Raw genomic sequence first — 21000 nt, 5'->3', positions numbered from 1 at the left:
TCGTCGAACTGTGCGCTTGGTGCGAGTTTTTTAACGTTCTCGATAGCGTAAAAGTTAGCTCATATTTGCATGGAATGGAATCGTTTGCCGCTAAGGGCGCTGTTTCAACTGCATACAAAATTGGGTTAACTTTTACGCTATCGAGAACGTTACAAAACTCGCACTAAGCACACTGTTCGTTGTGATCGACAAGCTCGGCGAGGACGGCGACAGGAGCTTAAAGATCCTAAAAGCACCGATAGTGGATCCAGGGTATCCGCTTAGACATGTTTCAGGTGACGGCGGCTTTGCGTTGCCCCGTCGTTTGGGCCGGATATGTAATTGGCGGTGGCCACGATATGAGAGGTTTATCGTGTCGCGCCGCTTTGTCGAAGTACCGTTCTGACCTTACCTTAAGATACTTACGTATCGTTTCAAAATTTAGATCGTTGTGAAGGTCGACATTCTTCACGTACCATCTGTCCGTCGGCTATCCAGGAGAAACGGGATTGGATGATCTGATGGGTTGTGAGCCCACCGAATATTGTGTTAGGTGTTATATGACGGTGAGGCATTTCTGAAAGCCGAAATGAACGTCCACGAAACTATAGTACTTGCGGGATCACAATGCGTATTTCCATTATTCACTTTACGGTAGTACCAGATCTACAAAACATTATGTTTTAAATATGGCAATCGGCTTCGTACGATGTCATTGTTACCAGTTTATAGAAATCTTCAATTACTACATTTTATGTACATATTGTTATTGTTATATAAAATGAAATAGAGCGAATGGTAGGATATCGTGAGTCCGCGCGGGTGGGTAGTCACCACCATCCTGCTTATTTCTGCCATGAAGTAGTAATGCGTTTCGGTTTGAAGGGTAGGGCAGCCGTTGTACTATATTATATACTATACGAAACCTGAGATCTTAGAAGTCATATCTCAGGTGGGTGGCGGCATTTACGATGTAGATGTCTATGGGCTCCGTTAACCACTTAATACCAGGTGGGCCGTGAGCACATCCACACAACTAAACCATAAATAAATAAAAAATACATTGGAATCAATTGGGATGAAATGAAATATGGACTCAGCAAAATGGTTATTTAGGGATGGTTTAGTACTTTTTGAAAGTCCACGAGAAACTACGTCCGGCGGCTTTGTTTATTTTTCCACATTTGTGCGTTTTCACAGATGATAAACAGGCAATAAACTACTGTTATCACATATTTAAACCTGAAGAAACACTAAATTAACGAAACTATTTTAATTAACTTTGCTCCTCGCTTTCCCGCCAAAAATTACAAAACGTCATCTATGGTCATTTTAAATGTTTATAATCTACGGCCCAATAATCGAATCCAATCTGAGTCCACCCGCCACAAACAAAAAGGCTCACGAAATTCATCACGTGAGTATTAGTCGGTGAAAAAAAATAAAACTGAAAGTTTAAATACATAATTTATTAGTATGGTACAACATGTTTAGTATGATTTTACCGCCAAAACTCGACACCAATAACTGTACATCGTCTTGGCATATTTTTTTTTAGATATTTCTATTTTTAAAACGAAATACTTTTTCCTAACTTTTATCGGTTTTCATTTATCTTATAAATCCATGTTCACCATTCATACAGACACCTATTCTTTTATAAACATAAAAAATAACAATTTTTATTACACCGCGCTTCCGTTTTAAACATCTTTTTGAAATATATATAGTCATATTTTGAGAACATACAATGTGGTTCAAAATAAAGAACATTAAAGGTACATTTAATGCGTACGCATTTTTTAATCCCTTTTGCATTCTCGCACAGGCATTCTGATCATACAGCCAAACAATAATTTGTTTTTAGAGTCAGCATAGATCTGTGTTTAATCAGTTAAAACATTTCCAATTATAATTCACTCTAAATGTACTGCAATTTAAATAGTTAAAACATCATTTAGGTAACAATACAAAAATATCAACGGTTTCATTAATTTGAACACACCTTTATTGTAACAGTTAAAACTTACGTAGATTTTTGACCAAATTTTATATAATATATATAATTTTTAAACGAGCAACCATCATAAGAACTGTTACATATACGTTTTCAGTGTGTACAGTATATACTGTAAATGTTAAATTGAAACAATACATCTCTGATACATTGCTATTCAGCTCACTCAAGTTTTCAATATGATGATAGTGGCAAAAAGATCATTTACAGAGAATTCACTACAAAAAATATGCTAGGACTTAAAAAAAAATTAATATCCATCGTTTGACCATCAAAACTGCGAACGTGAAATTGTTATCACTAATTTATATATCAACTGAATATTTTTTTGCTATTCAAGCGTGGATCGAGTCAGATGTTTTCAGTTGACAATGGCAATGTATCATGTTTTTTTTAACAGCCATTGATAAGCTTCTGTTATTAATAGTAATATTAATAATAAAGAAAGAAGATTTTGTACCTTACGCCTTTGACGTTAAGAGCTAATTGTTTGTTTCTTTTGTCTCTGTACCAACAGGAGTCTGTTGAGTAGCTTGCACCAAATACAAATTAACCTAATTCATAAAATTGATATTACACGTACAAATATATTTTTGTGTGCATACATAATTGATCGGAGCTGCAAATACTAAATACCGACTTATACATATATATATATATATATATAATGAGCGAGCGTGTTTTTTTTTCTAAAAACATACATACATTAAACAATACTAAACAAATAAACACTTTAAACAGTTTATCCGGGGAGGAGTTACAGTTTGGAGCGCGGCTTTGTTTGTTTTGCGTGTGTATATCTATATTTGTGGATGCGTAAGTCCTTATCGACACTTCACATTACTGAACCTGAGCAGTTTGATTATGTTACCTGAAACAAATAGACCATGGTTATTTTTTTAAAGCTATTGCATAGCTTTTACCGCGGGCTTTGAGCGCGGCGATCGAATCAAGAAATTCCGTAACGAAAATAAAACCTAACACCCCACTCCGCGTACCATGTAGCTCGCGTTCAACACATTCACACGTTGCGCTTGTGTAGTGTTTGTGAATAAGCGCGCGGCGTGACGTCACACTGCATGCGCATCATGAAAAGTCTGCCAATCTCTCTCTCACGCGGTCTAGCTTATGAGTGTGAAGGGGTTAGTTAAGGTTTTGCTTTTGTTAATATTTATAAATATAGCGTGGTCTTATTTTATTATTATTTTAATATTAAATTATTATTGTCTAATTAGAATTACATAAGTTGATAAAAAATGGTATGCAGTAGCTTTATCGCGGCAGGCCCCGAGTGCCACACGTGTTTTTTTAGTAGATCTTCTCCATTTTTAAATATGGTAATCGGCTTCTTGCGATTTCATTGTTGCCAGTTAACAAAAATTTTCAATTACTAGATATGTATATAAAATGATATGCAGTAAATTATATTACCAAACTACCAGCAATTAACAAGAAATAAGATTACAAGTACCGACCGGCAGGCTAGCTGTCGTCCTGCAGCGAGGTGAAGCGGTTGCCGAGCGCGAGCGCGGCGGCGGGCGCGTGGTGCGGGCGCGCCGCCCCGCCCCCCGCCGCCGCGCTCCACCCCGCGCCCGCCGCCGCGCGCCCCCGCCCCGCCGCGCCCAGCACCGGGAAGTAGTCGTCGTTGTGGATGTCCGGCGCGTTCTTCTGTATACGCAACACGAAAAATTATTATTCACAAGGTTAATGCAAGTTGAATGAATGAATAGCCTTTTATTCAGATCCATAATTATTAAAACTAGTCCTTATAGGTTACCCCAGTGGTCGAATTTCGACTATAATTAATTGAAATTATAAGTTTGTATTCTATTGTCAAAGACGATTGAAGATAAAAGGGACATTTCTTTATTTTCTCGATGACAGTTCTAATTTAATAGTTGTAGCGTTGTGACCAAATAAGTAATGATATCGATCGCAATTATATTTATTATGTTTTGAACAAAGACAAATACAACAAAAACATTCGATTACATTTTTTCAAGCCGGGAACACTCAATGGTCCACTGCCATTTTGCGTTTTTTTTATTTTATTGCTTAGATGCGTGGATTTTGTTTTCCCTTTGATGTGTCCCCCGTCGGATGGATTCCTTTTGTTTGTTGTAAGTTTATTTTATACAAATGTTTGTCTTTTATTTATCGATTGAGGCACTACGAAGTCTGCTAGTTTCGAATATTTTTCGAAATTGTACACTTTTAATGCGAAAACACGATTAATATCTTCGTTTACTGGTGGTAGGACCTCTTGCGAGTCAAGCGGGTCGGTACCACCGCCCTGCCTATTTCTGCCGTGAAGCAGTAATGTTGAAGGGCGGGGCACCCGTTGTAACTATACTTGAGATCTTAGAACTTATATATCTCAAGGTAGGTGGCGCATTTACGTTGTGAATGTCTATGGGCTCCAGTAACCACTCAACACCAGGTGGGCTGTGAGCTCGTCCACCCATCAAAGCAATAAAAAATATCTTGGTGTTCTATGATGGCTACATACGGCGTGGTGCCTGCGCTGCGCGGTGTCGGCGGCTCGCAGGCGGGAGGCGGGCGGCACGTAGGCGGAGGGCCGGACGTCGCGGGCGGACGACTGCGGCGCCTCCACCGGCGCGGGCGCGGCCGCCGACTCGCTCTCCGCCGTTTTCTGAAATACATATCAGCGATTACATTTAGGGGTCGGCAACGCGGCGCCCCCGATCGATTTTTAATGCGCCCTCGCTGGAATAATGTAAATGTATGACAGCCAGAGCGATTTACTTACTCTTGTCAAACAGCGATATACAGCAAATAGTCAGTTGAGTTTAGGATTGTGCATAGATTAGCAGTTAGCTAACCTTGAGCGTATTTAATAACACGTACGTATTTCTTTTTTTTTTCTAGCTAAGCTGATAGCCTTGAGAGACTATTTCAGCTTCACCCTAATGTGTGTAGGTGAGCTCAGCTGAAAGTAAGTATTGTACTTTTTGACGAAGCACGTTGCTGATAACTCTGTTTCTATAATCTGACCAAGCGTGTTGCGGATAATAATATGTTTAAAAAAAGTGTTATTTTATTATTGCGAAAAATAAATAATTTTACATTAAAAAAAAAACACTTTAAAACAACCGTCCAGCAGGAGTGTATCAATACTGATCTGCAAATTTAGTTTTTTTTTCTCCTTATACTTATTATCTGCAATTAGCTATATCGCTATAATCAGATATGTACCAAGGAGTTAGAGTTGAAGATGAAATTAGATGAAATGTTATCAATTAGAGCAGTAAATTTAATTTCTTTGTAAAGTCTAAAATATGCCATCTTTTTAGACGTTATACATCTCTAGTTGTGTCTGTCTAGCAGGCAGACCTTGCCAGTTCATTAAAGTGCTCATCTAGTCTTTCTCTGTGTATCTCTTGTATCCTGATACATAATTTCTGTTGACTTCCTCTCTAACAGTCGACATTTCTAAGTATTCGTGAATCTCACTATTTCTTACGAATCAATGCATGTTTGAGATAGTTCTAATAGCAAAGGTCTGAAATCTCTGTAAGATCTTGAGATTCAAGCAAACTTAGTAACCAGAATTGCATTAACAACACGCTATAGTAATATTATGGTAAAAGGGGAGTTCAGCAGAAAACAATCACTAAATCATTTAAGATAATTTTTTATCAATGTTTGTTACTCTTCATACAAATAAGATCAAAAATAAGTTGAAACATTGTGTGAATGTCTCATCAAGAGGACGTGGAAGTTTAAAAAATGTATCGTAGTCCTATATCATCTCATTGATGCTGGCATTTCCCGGGTCTGTTTTGATGCTGTAATGTCCCTCCAGATTCAATGCTAACATAAAGGCACCTGACAATTCCCTACTGCTATTACTGCTAGTGACAGAAAATATGTTAGTTCATACATACAGGTTTATTCCATGGACCCTTCTCCTTGGTCTTAGTGCTGTCCATAGCGGGATCCTCAGCAGTAGCATCGCGGCCCGCTTCCGGGGCTCCGTTGCCGCCCTGCAGCACCTGAATCTTGAGCCCGGTGTAGTCTTTTACCGGTTCTTCATACTCCTTCCATTCTTCTTCTTCCTGTAGTTCAGAATGGGTTAAATTAGAGTGTTTGGTTAAGTGTGGAGTCTGGAGTCCGCCTAAAATAGCAGGATAGTTCACTGACATTTACTGGTGATAAGGAGTATTCCTAGCAGGCACCACAATCTATACATATAAATAAAATTGGATTGTCTGTTTGTAATATTTAAATAACCGCTTTTTACATGTACACATACACCAAAATAACATTTTTTACAATTTTCGTCTGTCTGTTTGTTCCGGCTAATCTCTGGAACGGCTGGACCGATTTTGCATTGATAGGTAGCTGATGATATAAGGAGTAACTTAGGCTACTTTTTTAGACTAGCTTCGCCCCGCGGCGTCACCCGCGATACGATAATAACCGCAGGTAACATCGCGGGACTCAGCTATCAATAATAAAATTTAATGTTTCCGAAGCGAAGCGAGGGCGGTTCGCTTCTTACCTATTTTTGTTCTGCAATACTTGAACATCATGGTTTGAAGAGAACAAATATTATAAAGCACAACTGAGACTTCGACATGCAGTTTCTTGTGGCTTTCAAGTTACAATGCTTATGACCTTCAATTTCTATAAGATCAGCATTCATCCACATATCATCATCATCATCAGCCTTTATCTGCCCACTGGTGGACATAAGCCTTCCACATAATGCGGTCCTCCGCCTTCCGCATCCAACGACTTCCCGCCGTGCGCACAAGTCATCGGTCCACCTGGTTGGAGGGATCCACATATGATAAACAAAAAAAGCTGAAAATCTTATTTATTTAATACCTATTTCTGTCACAAACCAATCATAATATCTTCTTGTTTGTAGATGAAAATCTCTTTAATTCAGGTTAATTTTACTTAGGTAGGCTCAGATATTAACGAGTTACCAACCAGTATATGCATTTACATTAATCAAAAAGCCATTAACACAATTTAATTATGCTTATCTGTTACAATCAATTGTATAACTTGTTTTCAATGTTCCCCAGTGGTCAAGCATGACTATAATAACATTCATAAGACAAACTAATTAGTATATCATTCTAAATAAATACAATACATGGATTGGATTTTCCTCAATAATAATTATGAAGTAAACAATGATTCAATTCTCATAAAAATAAACTCAATATGTGAACGAACGTATAAACCAACCTGGTACGTACACCAATTCATTTAAATACATATATTGGAAACTTCAAAAGACTAGAGGTCCCGCAGTAGTCGAAATTCGACTATAATTAATTGGAATTGTATGTTTGTACACTATTATGATTGTATTTTATACTTCTATAATCACAAATTTCGCCAAGACTACACTATAAAAAATATTAACAAAGACAAACAATATTTAATCTATTCTCAATTCGACAACAGACGTGAAGAACAAAAGTTTGACAATAAATAGTATGCATGTGTGTGTGCGTAAATACATGGTATGTAGTGTGTGTAATGTTTTGTTTATTGATTTAATGTATTTTTTATGCATTATTTTAAAAAAATATTTGCGTTGTGCACTTCTTTTCTATATTCTCTATAAGTGTGCAAAATTTCATACTCCTCCATCCGCACCATTTTCGTAAAAAGGGATACAAAGTTTTTGCTTCACGTATTAATATTCAAAAGATAGTTTAAAATAAGCAAGTGTTGTGAAGCATTTTCTTTTTTATATTAGATGGGTTGATGTTGTTTAAACATTATTCTTTAGAGTTTTACTTGCTGCATTAAAATTTAATGATTCAAAGACACACGAGTTTAAATAAAGACAGTCTTATCAATGTATGTTCATATTGGTAAATATACATTTGCTGCAACTATAAAGAAAAATGTTTGAGTAATTATTGTTAATGAAATCAAAAGCATAATGAGTGTACAAACTTTCTAAAAGTGTAAAGGTATGCTTTATTTTCTTTAGTATACTAAGTTTTTTCTCAGTTTTTGTTAGTTTTAGACTTTAGGCTGAATTTTCAATCTCATTTCTCTTCTTCACTTTTAGAATGCTATACTCCAAAAACAGTCAGGATTGTAGTACTTAGCTGTATCAGGTTATAAGGTTTGTAATGGGTGTGAAAAAAACACTGAATTTTTTTTTTTTTCTGTATCCCATCCAGATAATAAGTGATAGTATTGAGCTCAAAATTAGAATGAGCATAACTCTTGAAAGAAAGGATTGGGGCAAGCTGGGAAGGGTTATGCCATCAATTATGGAGCTTGAAATAAACTATCACTTAATGTAAGTCCAATACCATGAACTTTGTAATAAAGACTATTTTATTATAAAGCGCAGTTATCAATGGTACACCAGTTTTTTTTATTTATAAATATTAAAATAGTCAATCTATAAATATCTTCAAATAAAAGCTCTGATACACCTAGACTTGTCTTTAGGATTATTTTATCTATGTCTACATTTTTCACTTTTAGAACAAATAGAAATGTGAAATACTAATTTGATTATGATTTACTAAAGATAATCCATACTGATGGATTATTTTTAGTGATATCTTCTTTTATATTGACTGTGTACCTACAACCATCAACAAATAATCAAACATTAATATCATGTTTCCAGTGTATTTTTCTTAAAGAATGAAATATAGTCTCAAATACTTATTATAGAGTAGAAAGATTGATTCAAATTAAATTTTGTTATTGTGTTTCATTTCTTTCTAGTATGAATACTCAATATTATTTTAATTACTTTAATTTAATTAAATAAAAAAACTTTAATACCAGTTATCTGTTTCTTAAATTTATTCTTAATTAAATAAAAAACCTTAATATTAGTTAGATTATCTGTTTCTTGCATGCATCTCATATGGGAAAGGGAGATTGCAGGATTGGTCTTTTTTTTGTATACAATTAAAGTGTTCTGCAGTCTACTGTTAAGGTTGATAATATATTGCTAAATTGTAGATATTAGCATCAGCTCCTCGCTTTCCTGGTACAAATAGGAACATGGTAAATACAACCCCAAAAATAGGAAGCTAGAATATTTTGCATAGCAATTCTGTACATATTCAAAGAAAACAATAACTTGGAATGAGAAAATAATATAGAAGCATGATAGTAAGGTCAACTCACTACAATTTATTAAAATATGCAAATTTATTTTTATAAATTAAAATCAAAGTTCTCTAAAATCTTTTAAAAAATCTAGCTTTACTCCATTCGAGCAGAAATGTCAAGATTTAAACTTGAAACAATAACACATTATCTACTTAACTTTAGGACATAGCTAACTTTCATATTTTAGCTTAGCTCAATACATTAAAATTGCATCTTCTCAAGGGTATGTAGGTCAGGTTCAAAGTGCAAAGTGTGACCAGAAAAAACAAAACAACTCAAAATACAATGGCAGGCAAAGTTGAAATGGTTTGTCAATTACCCTCAACAATATGTTTAGTTTAAATCAAGCATATATATTTTTTTCATGTTTTTTACTAATCCTCTGTTCTTTTCGACTGCATGATTTTTGTTACGCCCTGACATAGTTCTGCTGCAGACACTGATAGGTTAATTTACGGTGGTTATATTTGTGCTTTATATCTGATTATGGTGTATGGTAACTTAAGTAGCACTTTAGGAGTCATAAACATTGGAAGACCAATAAAGTATCAAACTTACAGATGTTCCCTATTTTTCATTAAAAATTTCCACTATTCTTTGTTATTTTATATGGTACTAGCGACCCGCCCTCGCTTCGCTTCGGAAACATTAAAACACACAAGAAATCAAAAAAAAAAAAAAAAGTAGCCTATGTTCATCAGGGACAATGTCGGCTTCTAATGGAAAAATAATTTTTCAAATCGGTCCAGTAGTTTCAGAGCCTATTCGAAACAAACAAACAAACAAATCTTTCCTCTTTATAATATTAGTATAGACAATCAATATGTGTCATACATTGAACTAGTAATTAATCTCAATTTTTTTTATTCCACATCAAATTAAAACTAGTTCAAATATTAATTGTGTAGTAGGTGTATAATTCTAATAGTAAGCCTGTCTATATTTCTTTACTTTTTAACTTAGATCTAATCTTAGATTGTTAGCATGATACCTGTTTTATACTATTTTCCTTTGTGTGAAATGAAGCCATACAAAACAAGAAATTGCATATCTAAATATGCCATGACTCACCCAAGCATACTGACAATTGTTAAATTAAATTGAGGCCAGGGTACAGGTAACCATGTAGCCTTTTAATTTTTTATTGATGGTGTATGTGAAAAACGTCTTTAAATTAAATAATTCACTCATCGCTAATTGCACTACTCAGCATGTTAATGAGCTAGTTAGAGAATCCAGGTCACACAGAAACCTATCTTGTCATTCAAGCGTTGTACATGAAGGTGAAATAATGTTTTCAACTATGATGCCATTGACACAGTCGATTGAGAGCACTAGTTAAACAACCTATTTAAGTATAAAACATGTTTTGTTCAATTACTCACTCCGGTCTTCCCCGCCTCCTCGCCATCCTGCGCCGGTCGCTCTTTCTTCGGCCTAGTTTCGGTTTTCTGTTTGGTGTCTTCTAATTTTTTAGCTAACTCATCGGCTGTTGCAAACTTTTTCACTGCTTTTGATTTTTTACGATCTTTTTTTGCGAAGAAATCGTCTAAATCGGCCATCTTCAATTTTGACTAAGATATTTGTTTTATGTTTTGATTAAATGAATGATAACTGTAATATTTAATCGAAACTGTGCGAGGGAAATGTGTACTGAGTTCCCGAAATTTAAAACGATTTGTTCAGCAAGCGTGGCCGACTGTTTCTTTTTTTTTAAAATGGCAGAAAATAGTGTTGCCACTTTCTCAGGATGGATTTATCATTTTCATTGTTATAGAAAGAAAATACTACTAAATGTGTATGTTCAGTTTTTTATTTCTAAAATGATAAATAAGAAATATTTTTAATATGAAAAAAAAAACCTGACTTCTATTATCTTAAAATGCTTTTCAATTATTATTTTTCAATTATTATATTATTTTCTTACAAGTGAATTGTGAAGACATCTTAATAATAATAAAAATAACGTAAAATATGCATACTGCCTACCTAAAATTATTAGAATAGTGACAAAACATTAAAATTTCTTTAACAGTAATAGACTTAAAAACTTCAACGTATTAAATGTTACCGACTTAAGTAGTAGGATTTAAATTATGACAACAAGCACAAATCCTCAGAAATCAGTATCTTATCAGCATAACACGCCGACCAATATTGAACCTACAGTCAATAAGTTTATCTTATCGATATCGATCATTTACCTGACGGGGTTTAGACCTGAAATAAGTTAAGGAAAATCAAAATGATCGGAGCAGTTGCAAGGATTTCCAACAGGACCGTTGGGAAGAATGTCGTAAAGACCAGTGTTAGGAGTGGATCCAACGGCGGTATTCCCGGGGAGGTGAGTGAAAAATCGTTTTCAGTTACGTAACAGCTGTCTTCGGAACATATAATCCTAATAATTTAAGCCCCGTGATTTCAGTATTTTTAAACAAGTCTAAATTAGAATTATGTGATACTTAACTAAAAATTGTACACACTGTACTTGAGACATCGACCTCATGCCTCACGGCGGGTGAGAGCAAGCACGTGTATGATGTATAGAGGTTTACGATAACCATAAAAAATAGTATTTAATCTATTTGCCGTAAGGCAGTCACGCCCTGTGCTTTAAAGAGAGATACGCACTGTTACAGATGCTCAATGGACCTCATATTGCTATTATTTTTAAGTCCTGATACTTGTCTGGCTATTCAACAATTCTCCCTTATGGCTAGTAAGCGCGTCTCAGAAACCGATGATCGTTCACTCTGATTCCATATTCCGGGTCCAACAGCACTAAATCTTTTACTTAGCATGGTATTATGCGTAGTAAGATCGTTTTTTTTAATACTCCATTCTAGTGACTTTTAAAATTACAAAAGTTTTACATAGAGGGCTTAAATAGAGTTTCCAGACACTACAACGGAAAAAAGCTACCGTTTAAGGCATTAAGTTAAGGTTTCAATATCAAGAGTTTAACGATCCTATCTTTAAAACCCAGACGAGTGATAGTTTCGCAGAAGCTAACTTGAATGGTGCCTGGTGGTATTTCACCAAGTGGCCCTACAATGCACCCTACCTTTTGTACTTTATATAGAAATCACAGAGCTAAGTTTGATGGAAAGGTTAGGAAATCACCACGACGGATAAGTAAAGGTAATCGTAGAAGCAGCATTGGTCTGATTAGAATGTGATCGCGTATATTCGTGCAGTCTGATTATCAACAGGATAGTCTAAACAATAAATAACACAAAGATCTTCTGACTACAAAATGTAATAGAGCTTCTTGAAAGAATTATAAACATGCTCATTTTTCAATACACATTAATCGCGTTCTTGGACAATGTAAACAACGTTAAATTGATGTTTATCGAGCAGAGTACTGTGTCTTTGTTAAAACCTTAGTACGTTCAAGATTCTTAAATAGATGGAGGCATGATAGAAAATTCGAGACTTTAATTATAGAACTGGAATATTTAATACAGTATATTATTTTTATTTTTATTTCTAAACGAGTCAATCAAATAACTGTTTAATAGTATATCTTAAATTAAATTAGTACGAAAGAGCCAGGTGGAACGATGATCTATGAAAAATCGGGGATCAGTGACGTGAATTGGGAGAGGCATATGCCCAGTAGTGGACAACTGTGGGCTGATGATCTCGTTTCTCGTTGAGATGCGACATTTACTTAACGGTTGTGGTGGCGCCGGGGACCTTCAATCTTTTAACGTCCGATGAAATGTGGGTTCATCTGCATATTTACACAACTAACAAACATTAATTTAAATCGAAACATTATATGTCCTAAATAGTTACATCAATATTAAGAAACCATAGTATTGGTATTTTATTGTTGTTGTTTTTTTGATATTTTAGTTTTGTGTTTGGAATACTTTTACAGAATCTGCCATTCGACATCAATAATAAGGCTCGCCTGACCTTCCACATGTTCTGGTTCTTCGGCAGCGGATTTGCAGCACCCTTCCTTGTTGTGTGGCATCAGATGAGGAAGAATTCTAATTCTTAAATTTAAAATGGGTGAGTAGGACTAGGACCTTAAATAGTAAAAACTTATGAAAGAAAATCGTTTTCGTATTGACTATGACTATAATTTATATTGTGTGAGTGGAGACATGTTCTCAGAAGTAGGATAAAAGAAAGATCATATTGTTTCCGTATAGTTTTAAATTATTGTCATATATTGTATTGTTTTGTTAGGTGTGTATTAATTTTTTTGTATTGCTTGTAGGTGTGAACGAGCTCACAGCCCACCTGGTGTTAAGTGGTTACTGGAGTCCATAGACATCTACAACGTAAATGCGCCACCCACCTTGAGATAAGTTCTAAGGTCTCAGTATAGTTACAACGGCTGCCCCACCCTTCAAACCGAAACGCATTAGTGCTTCACGGCAGAAATAGGCAGTAGGTCCTACCGCTAAGTAACTAACAATTAAATGCGACTTATTGCGTGAAAACGGTTTAGTAGTTTGGGTGTGAAAACATAACAGACAATCAGTGTGCTTAGTCTAAGTTTTTTAACTTCTCGATCGCGTAAAAGTTAATTTAAATTTGTATTGAGTTGGAGCAGTGCCACTAACGACAAAAGTAGCACACAAACGTAACCACGGAATAGATAAATAACCTTAATTATCTATTCCGTAAACGTAGCAAACAAAAACACACAGAGCCTTTTTTCTTCCTTCCCTTCCTTATATGGTTGTAGAATTATGAGATGGTTCTTTGCTTTGATCTGGTCACTACAATTTCGCAATGAAAACATTTGTTAAGGAACTCATAATATCGAATATATAAAAATATATTCCAAATATCTTCAAATGACGATAACGTTTTCTCAACTTCTGATTTCGATAAATAAATACTATATTCCTCTCCAAATAAATTGCTGTATAAGTTTTTTTTTTTGTGTAACGGCATATGTCATTCATCATTTTTGAAAGGAAAAGTAGGAGTACTAACATGTTTTTAATAGATGCAAAGAAATCAAAATGAAATGAAACCAGTACATAAATGTTTGTTTAAAATTTTCAGGAATTTAACACATCAAGCTAGTAGGAGGCAGTCCGGAGTGAATAAAATTAACTATTGATTTGTATTTATGTAGATGAAATCTCAAATATACAAGTAAAAAAGGATTATTTTGATTTTTTTATCAAAACCTACCTAATCTCTTCATCATATTTTTTTGTTTGGAGTCTTTCGGTGCATTCATTTTAGGTCTTGTCAAAATTCTACTACGCTTTAATACAAAAGGAACGCAGTGGTAGTTTTTATGATACCTACTGTGCTATTTGCAAAATCGAATTTCTGTTTTTTGCTGTGATACCTACTCGAGAATCGTAGAAACGTAAAGATGATTACCCCACTGACTCGCATTTCAAACAAACTGGGTAGAAATGTGGTAACGAATTTCGTGAGAAACCATTCTAACGGCGGTATTCCTGGCGAGGTAAGTTCGATTTTCAAGTCCCATTACATAATGACATAATCAAGGATTTATATTATTCCTAATTTTTTTAACTGCAATTTCTGACTGTTTTGTTTTACGAACATTAGACTATATGTAAAAAATTGTACTGTACAATTTCTCTTCTGATATCGGTAAGGTAAAGGCAGTATAACCTAATTGATTAAAGAGTTTTCTATACCATCATTTATTCCTGAAATCGATATCGAATATTGGGGGTTTGCGGAGGGACTTCGGTTCCCTCTGTATTTTATACCGTATGTTCCATGGGGAGTGCTCTGAGGAATTGTTCGAGATGATACCAGCATCTCGTTTTTACCATCGCACCGCCCGCCACCGGAGTAGAGTTCATCCATACTACCTGGAGCCACTGCGGTCATCCACAGTGCGTTTCCAGAGATCTTTTTTGCCACGTACCATCCGGCTATGGAATGAGCTCCCCTCCGCGGTGTTTCCCGAGCGCTATGACATGTCCTTCTTCAAACGAGGCTTGTGGAGAGTATTAAGCGGTAGGCAGCGGCTTGGCTCTGCCCCTGGCATTGCTGAAGTCCATGGGCGACGGTAACCACTCACCATCAGGTGGGCCGTATGCCCGTCTGCCTACAAAGGCAATAAAAAAAATAAAATAATAATATAAATATGAGGTAGCTTTTTATCTGCCTCCAAAGTAAAAAGGCGTTATTCCGGGCAATTCTTGGTACATTAATTACTACTAAATCACCAAAAAGATCAATGAAAGGCACTCTATACCATCGATAAAGTTATGTTTCAAAATGTTGGCAAATTTCAGAATCTACCCTTCGACATTCACAACCGTTACAAGCTGACATTGTATTTCATCCTATATGCGGGCTCTGGACTATCAGCACCCTATCTCATCACCCGTCACCAGCTTCTGAAGAAGTAAGTTAATGAATATTTTTTTTTGTATAGGTTAATAAGAAATATAATTATAGCTCCGTCATAGTTCATTATGTTTGTGATAGTTGTTACAATTGCTGCACCCATTTGGAAAGGCTTTTCAAGGATGTATGGGTATAAGTATGGTAATATATCTAATTCTTGATTATTTATTTATTTATTATTGTATTTGATTCTTATGTTTTTTTTTTTATTTCCAGGTAATTCAAGCTGCAGAAATCCTTTGCTTGTTTTAGGTTTAAGCTAGTAAAAAACTGTACACTATGAATCATTATGGATGAGTAAAATAAACTATATGTTATAGAATTATTATTTATTTGTCACACACAAATAATTGGGTCAATGCTCTGTTAATCAATTTCAAAATTTCCACTTAGCTCTGAATAAATATTTTTCCCCAAATAAGGTTTGAAAGCAGTTGTTATGGCTGTTGACTGTGATCAATGGTCACAGCTTACCATCAGGTGTCCTGTTGTCTAGTTAGTATGTAATGAGAAAAAAGAATTGGAGGTCATGTAAAACTGAGTCCTTTCTGATTTTTTGAAAAAGTTTTTAGAAATGAATCATTTAAAGTATTGCTTTTTATTATAGTATTTAAAGTATTTATTATTATTAAACTATTTATATATAGTATTTAAAGTATTACTAGCCACAGCTTTTCTCCGTCTTTCTAGCATAGTCTGAATACATTGATGATAGTAGTGTTTGTCTTTGGAGGCCAGCTACGTATTTGATGTCTGTGTGTATGAAACCGCTGATGAGACCATGGTCCATCTTATCTAACAAATAGTGATGGGACTGCAATATTTGGGTAATATGGTTGGAGGTTTGGGATGTCCCATTAGAGGGTTTCAAATGTTTTAATGTATATGTATATTTATACGGCTGTATTTTTCTAGACTCCTATTTTTGTTATGTTTTTGTTCCTATGGTTAAGTATTTGAGTAACTAACTCAAAGGCGTCACTTGCCCACGTAGCGCTCGTGTACAATAATTACCCTAGCGCCCTCTAGTAAGCGCGCGGTCAAAATGGTATATGAAAATTTCCGGTAGACAGCGGTTTGGGTCTGCCCCTGGCATTGCTAAAGTCCATGGGCCACGGTTACCAGTCACCATCAAGTGAGCCGTATGTTCGTCTAAAAATAAAATATAAAAAAAAGAATAAGAATAATTTCAGCAGATACTTTTTTTCTTTTCCCTACCTATGCTGATAGCCCTGAGAGGCTATATCAACGTTACCCTAGCGTGTAGGTGAGCTCTCGGGGCTCGAACTGGAGGTGTTGCTAACACTGCCCCTAGCAAGAGCAGTGCTTCGCAGAATCTACCACCGGATCGGGCATGCGACCCACTGAGAAGATCCGACGAGAAACTCAGTCGGCTGTGTCTAAGGGTTAGTTTACTCGCCGAACCCTTCGTCGCAAGCGACGGGTTCGACGAGAACAGTGACCGGTGCTTGAGGTACCTAAAAGCACCGTTAATGGATCGCGAGGATCCGTAATGACAACAGGTTCATTGAATGCGCCCCTAGGCTGCGCCTGTGTGCAGTATAAAATTTGCAAAATAGATAAGAGTCGCCTTTGAAGTAATATATATACCTTTTGACCCGGTCAAGCTGATTCTGGTCCAACGGAATGTTCCAGAACACCACTGACCTGGACTGCGGTGGGCCCGAGTTACCGTGACGTAGGGTTGTCGATGTTTCAAAGATTCCGCCTGCCCGGTCTCCTCGAAGTGCGAGTAAGGTTGTAGCGTTGATCACGGTAGCCCCCCCTACCTTGTTCAGGCATTCTGTACGGGCTGGGATCGGACTACAGTCCAGGGAAATACCTTAACATCTCCGGCCCCTGCCTTTAATATTCTCGGCCATCGAGTTCCACCCTATCAAGACGCGGGAACCTTACAGCTGCTTCAGTCGCGACCCGAACAAAAAGCTACCGTACCTAACCTATTTTGTTTGTAAGTACTGAAGTTCATATTGGTTTCATGCATTTCATTGATCACGCGTTTCATTCTAATACCAAGGCGTGTGTAAGATTTTTTTTATAACTAGCGACCCGCCCTCGCTTCGCTTCGGAAACATTAAAACACACATGAAACCAAAAAAATAATAAAAAAAGTAGCCTATGTTCATCAGGGACAATGTCGGCTTCTAATGGAAAAAGAATTTTTCAAATCGGTCCAGTAGTTTCGGAGCCTATTCGAAACAAACAAACAAACAAATCTTTCCTCTTTATAATATTAGTATAGATTATAAATTCCGAAATATAATTCTAAAATTCATCTTTCGTAACTTCTCCTCGTAAATCCATTAACATTTTATTAACAAAAGATGTCTAGCTCGGAACCTCCTCTTGAAGTGTGTTAAAAAGAAAAAGAGCGGGTCCTTGCCGGAGACACCAAGATTACGGAAGTTATATAATTATAAACGTTAAAACATTGTATTAAAAAATTAAAATTACCAAAGCATTCATTTAGTTGCTTATTTAATTATATTAGGGGTTAAAATATGAAATTGCCGATTTGTACTGAAAAATTGAAATTCATATTTTTTTTCATTAAACATAATCAAAATATCTACCATTATTATCTATACATTGCTGCTATCTAATAAGAAAGTCATTTATGTCTTTGCGATAGAACTCTTGTGATCTAGATTCTACAAACAGGGTGAAAGCATTTTGTACTGCCTCCTGGGAAGAAAACTTCTTATCACGTCGAAAATTGTCCAAATCACGAAAAAAATTGTAGTCCGTTGGAGCAAGGTCTGTTGAATACGGAGGGTGACGATTGGTTTCTAATTGCATTCCAGTAGAGTTAAAACGGTTTCTCGTGCTGTATAAGGTCTCGCGTTATCATGGAGCAATAATGGTGAAGATCGATTCACGAGTCGGGACAGTTTCACTGCAAGTTTTGCTATCATTGTACATTGTACCCACCAACTGGTGGTAGGACCTCTTGTGAGTCCGCACGGGTAGGTACCACCACCCTGACTACTTCTGCCGTGAAGCAGTTAATGCGTTTCGGTTTGAAGGGTGGGGCAGCTGTTGTAACTATACTTGAGACCTTAGAACTTATATCTCAAGGTGAGTGGCGCATTTACGTTGTAGATGTTTATGAGCTCCAGTAACCACGTAACACCAGGTGGGCTGTGAGTTCGTCCACCCATCTAAGCAATAAAAAAAAAAGTTCTGCGCAGTAGACATTTGTTTTTGCTTGACCAGATCGGAGAAATCTTTAGTGAATAGCACCATGCTGAGACCACCAAACAGTTACCATTACCTTTTTAATGGTAAGCTTTACTTTAGGACACTGTTGCGGCGTTTGACCTGAGGTCAGCCATTGCATGTTTCGCTTACGGTTTTCGTAAAAAATCCACTTTACGCATACTCTACATACATATATACTTACTTGTACTTTTCATGTTAATAAATATTATGTTTTATTTTATAGATAGTTCGCTATACTGAAGAACATAAATAATACGAAAATACTTCTCAAAATTCTATTTTATTTACACAACAGACGTTACAAAAACTATATATTACAAACTTAAATACTAAAATTCTCTTCGAGTCTTCTTAGATGATCTACACTGGACTCTGGCGGTGGCGTGCTGTGGCTGAGGATGTTATTTTTGAACGCTTCCATGTTCCTTTGCGCCGTCGCCATATTATTGTAGATTTCGCGTGGCAATCGAATTTGCGCGGGAATTTTGACATTTCCTGTCAAAAAACTCCGATCGACGTTCGGGAACACGTGCTCGCTCGGATACACACTCGCTGGGACGCAAAATTGCGGGATTTCAGGTTTGGATAAACTTCGAAATAGCGAACGGTCTAAAGGGCTTGTTGTGTTATTTACCGGTTTCATCCATTGCTGTTGTGTAGGCGGTATTCTGTTGGGGTAATTGAAAACCCAAAGTCGATCCCCAACGAACATAGGTCTGGGCGAGACGATTCCCAAACTGGTGTAGTATTGCTGAGCAAGAAGTTCGATATCATTCGTGTACTTTCGTTTCCATTTCGTTCTCCGGTTCTGGAACCATATTTTGATCTGAAAGGAAAGAGATAGCTTTTATGTTACAAGTGGTAAAATTATACAATGAATCCAACTATCATTCTTCTTATATTTTATTAAGGATGGCAATTGGCTTTTATATAAAGTATGGCAATTGGCTTCTTGCGACACCATTTTTTTTATCATTGAAGGATTACTGGTGGCCCGGAAGCCCTTCCAGTTTCACCAGGACAGGTGGGCGAGCAAAGGCTCAGCCAGGAGGCGTGGGATTTGCTAACAGCCGCCCGAACGCCTCCTAAGGAGACCTGACAACTCAAGAGCAACTGCTTCGCGAATGAATCTACTACCGGATCAGAATCGCGACCCGCTAAGAAGATCCGGCGAGAAACTCAGCGAGCTGATGCATGGGTTAGGTTACACGTCGACCTCTTTGTCGAGTTCGACGAGTACAGTTACCAGGGTCCCTAAGCCTGCTTCTAGTGTTAGAGCTGAAGGCGTCTAATGCAAAGGTTATTGGATCTGATGTATCCGTAAGGATGTGTACAACACCATTGCTACCAGTGTTGAGTGTATAAAAATCTTCAAATAACAAATATAAATCTACTTAATGTTGTATGAAAAATGATATAAAAACAAAAAAAAATGAGTTCATTAATTTGAGACTAACAATTGGGATGAAATCAAATGAAACGAGATGAGATGGGCTGAAATTAAGTCTCAGAAGTGAGTTACTGAGCTTTTAGAACATATCCGATAGTACTAGTCGTTTCAATATCTCTTTTTCGCTATTTGACAACAGATGGCGTTACTTGTACCGCCATATCACTTTTCGGTTGTTCTCGATAGCGCTAGATTCTTTGATATCGCTTCTACTATTTGGCGACAGATAGCGTTACTTGTACCGGCATAACAACATCTTACAAGTGGAACCGTTTTAAGAAACTCGTTTTCCGTCAAAGGAAAAAAAAATGCTTATTTAAATCTGATTGCTATTTACCTAAGCGTTCAGATTTTAATTTTCTTAAGTGACTAGAATACTGTTTGGGACATTTAGGCAGACAACCTCATATAGCCCACTTTGTGTTAGATCATTAGTGGGACCTATTGATTTGAAAGTAAATTTCGGCACTCATCTCGACAAATGGGATTAAAGTCTCAACTGTATTTTGCGACGACTGTCACATTCGTTGAAGCAGTATGAAGTCGTCGTGGCCTAACGGATAAGACGTCCGGTGCATTCGTGTTTAGCGATGCACCGGTGTTCGAATCTCGGGCGGGTACCAATTTTACTAATGAAATACGTATTCAACAAATGTTCACGATTGATTCCCACGGTGAAGGAATAACATCGTGTAATAAAAATGAAACCCGTAAAATTATAATTTGCGTAATTACTGGTGGTAGCACCACTTGTGAGTCCGCACGGGTGGGTACCACCACCCTGCCTATTTCT

The 21000-nt window shown here is 36.5% G+C and overlaps 3 protein-coding genes across 5 annotated transcripts in view; 1 reads left to right on the top strand and 2 right to left on the bottom strand.

Annotated features, from left to right (window-relative positions):
* Positions 1-1433: 1433 nt before the first annotated feature.
* LOC101744247 (protein CDV3 homolog) lies at positions 1434-10698 on the bottom strand. Of its 2 annotated transcripts, XM_062673195.1 has the most exons (6): positions 10522-10698; positions 5905-6075; positions 4506-4649; positions 3588-3664; positions 3472-3527; positions 1434-2867 (listed from the first exon to the last, which is right to left on the bottom strand). In XM_062673195.1, the coding sequence occupies exons 1-5, from the start codon at positions 10696-10698 to the stop codon at positions 3479-3481; spliced, it is 618 nt and encodes a 205-aa protein (XP_062529179.1). In that variant the 3' UTR covers positions 1434-2867; positions 3472-3478. The 2 variants fall into 2 exon arrangements, with proteins under 2 accessions (XP_062529179.1, XP_037871215.1); XM_038015287.2 differs by having other exon boundaries at positions 3472-3664.
* A 519-nt stretch (positions 10699-11217) lies between these two features.
* LOC101743428 (cytochrome c oxidase subunit 7C, mitochondrial) lies at positions 11218-14277 on the top strand. Of its 2 annotated transcripts, XR_009975427.1 has the most exons (3): positions 11218-11480; positions 13026-13162; positions 14174-14277. XR_009975427.1 is itself a non-coding variant. In XM_062673449.1 (2 exons), exons 1-2 carry the CDS (start codon positions 11382-11384, stop codon positions 13149-13151), a joined length of 225 nt encoding a protein of 74 aa, XP_062529433.1. In that variant the 5' UTR covers positions 11243-11381; the 3' UTR covers positions 13152-13159. The 2 variants fall into 2 exon arrangements, 1 of the variants encoding a protein (XP_062529433.1); XM_062673449.1 differs by lacking the exon at positions 14174-14277 and having other exon boundaries at positions 11243-11480; positions 13026-13159.
* Positions 14278-19021: 4744 nt separating this feature from the next.
* Positions 19022-21000, bottom strand: part of LOC101744106 (homeobox protein MSH-A) — a 29047-nt gene continuing 27068 nt past the window's right edge. Inside the window, exon 3 of the mRNA XM_004933290.5 lies at positions 19022-19583. Coding sequence (XP_004933347.1) covers positions 19080-19583 — 504 coding nt within the window. The 3' untranslated portion in view covers positions 19022-19079. The remainder of the gene's footprint in view (positions 19584-21000) is intronic.

This window comes from Bombyx mori, chromosome 2 (genome assembly GCF_030269925.1).
Source record: "Bombyx mori chromosome 2, ASM3026992v2".
In the NCBI taxonomy this organism is placed as follows: Eukaryota; Metazoa; Arthropoda; class Insecta; order Lepidoptera; family Bombycidae; genus Bombyx; species Bombyx mori.
This window is presented reverse-complemented; position numbering and strand designations above follow the sequence as displayed.

Coding starts and splice junctions, on each gene's coding strand:
- LOC101744247 (XM_038015287.2), bottom strand. CDS start 10,698: ATGGCCGATTTAGACGATTTCTTCGCAAAAAAAGATCGTAAAAAATCA. Junction 6,076..10,521: donor AGGAGGCGGGGAAGACCGGA/GTGAGTAATTGA, acceptor TCTGAACTACAG/GAAGAAGAAGAATGGAAGGA. Junction 4,650..5,904: donor AGGGTCCATGGAATAAACCT/GTATGTATGAAC, acceptor TATGTATTTCAG/AAAACGGCGGAGAGCGAGTC.
- LOC101743428 (XM_062673449.1), top strand. CDS start 11,382: ATGATCGGAGCAGTTGCAAGGATTTCCAACAGGACCGTTGGGAAGAAT. Junction 11,481..13,025: donor ACGGCGGTATTCCCGGGGAG/GTGAGTGAAAAA, acceptor ATACTTTTACAG/AATCTGCCATTCGACATCAA.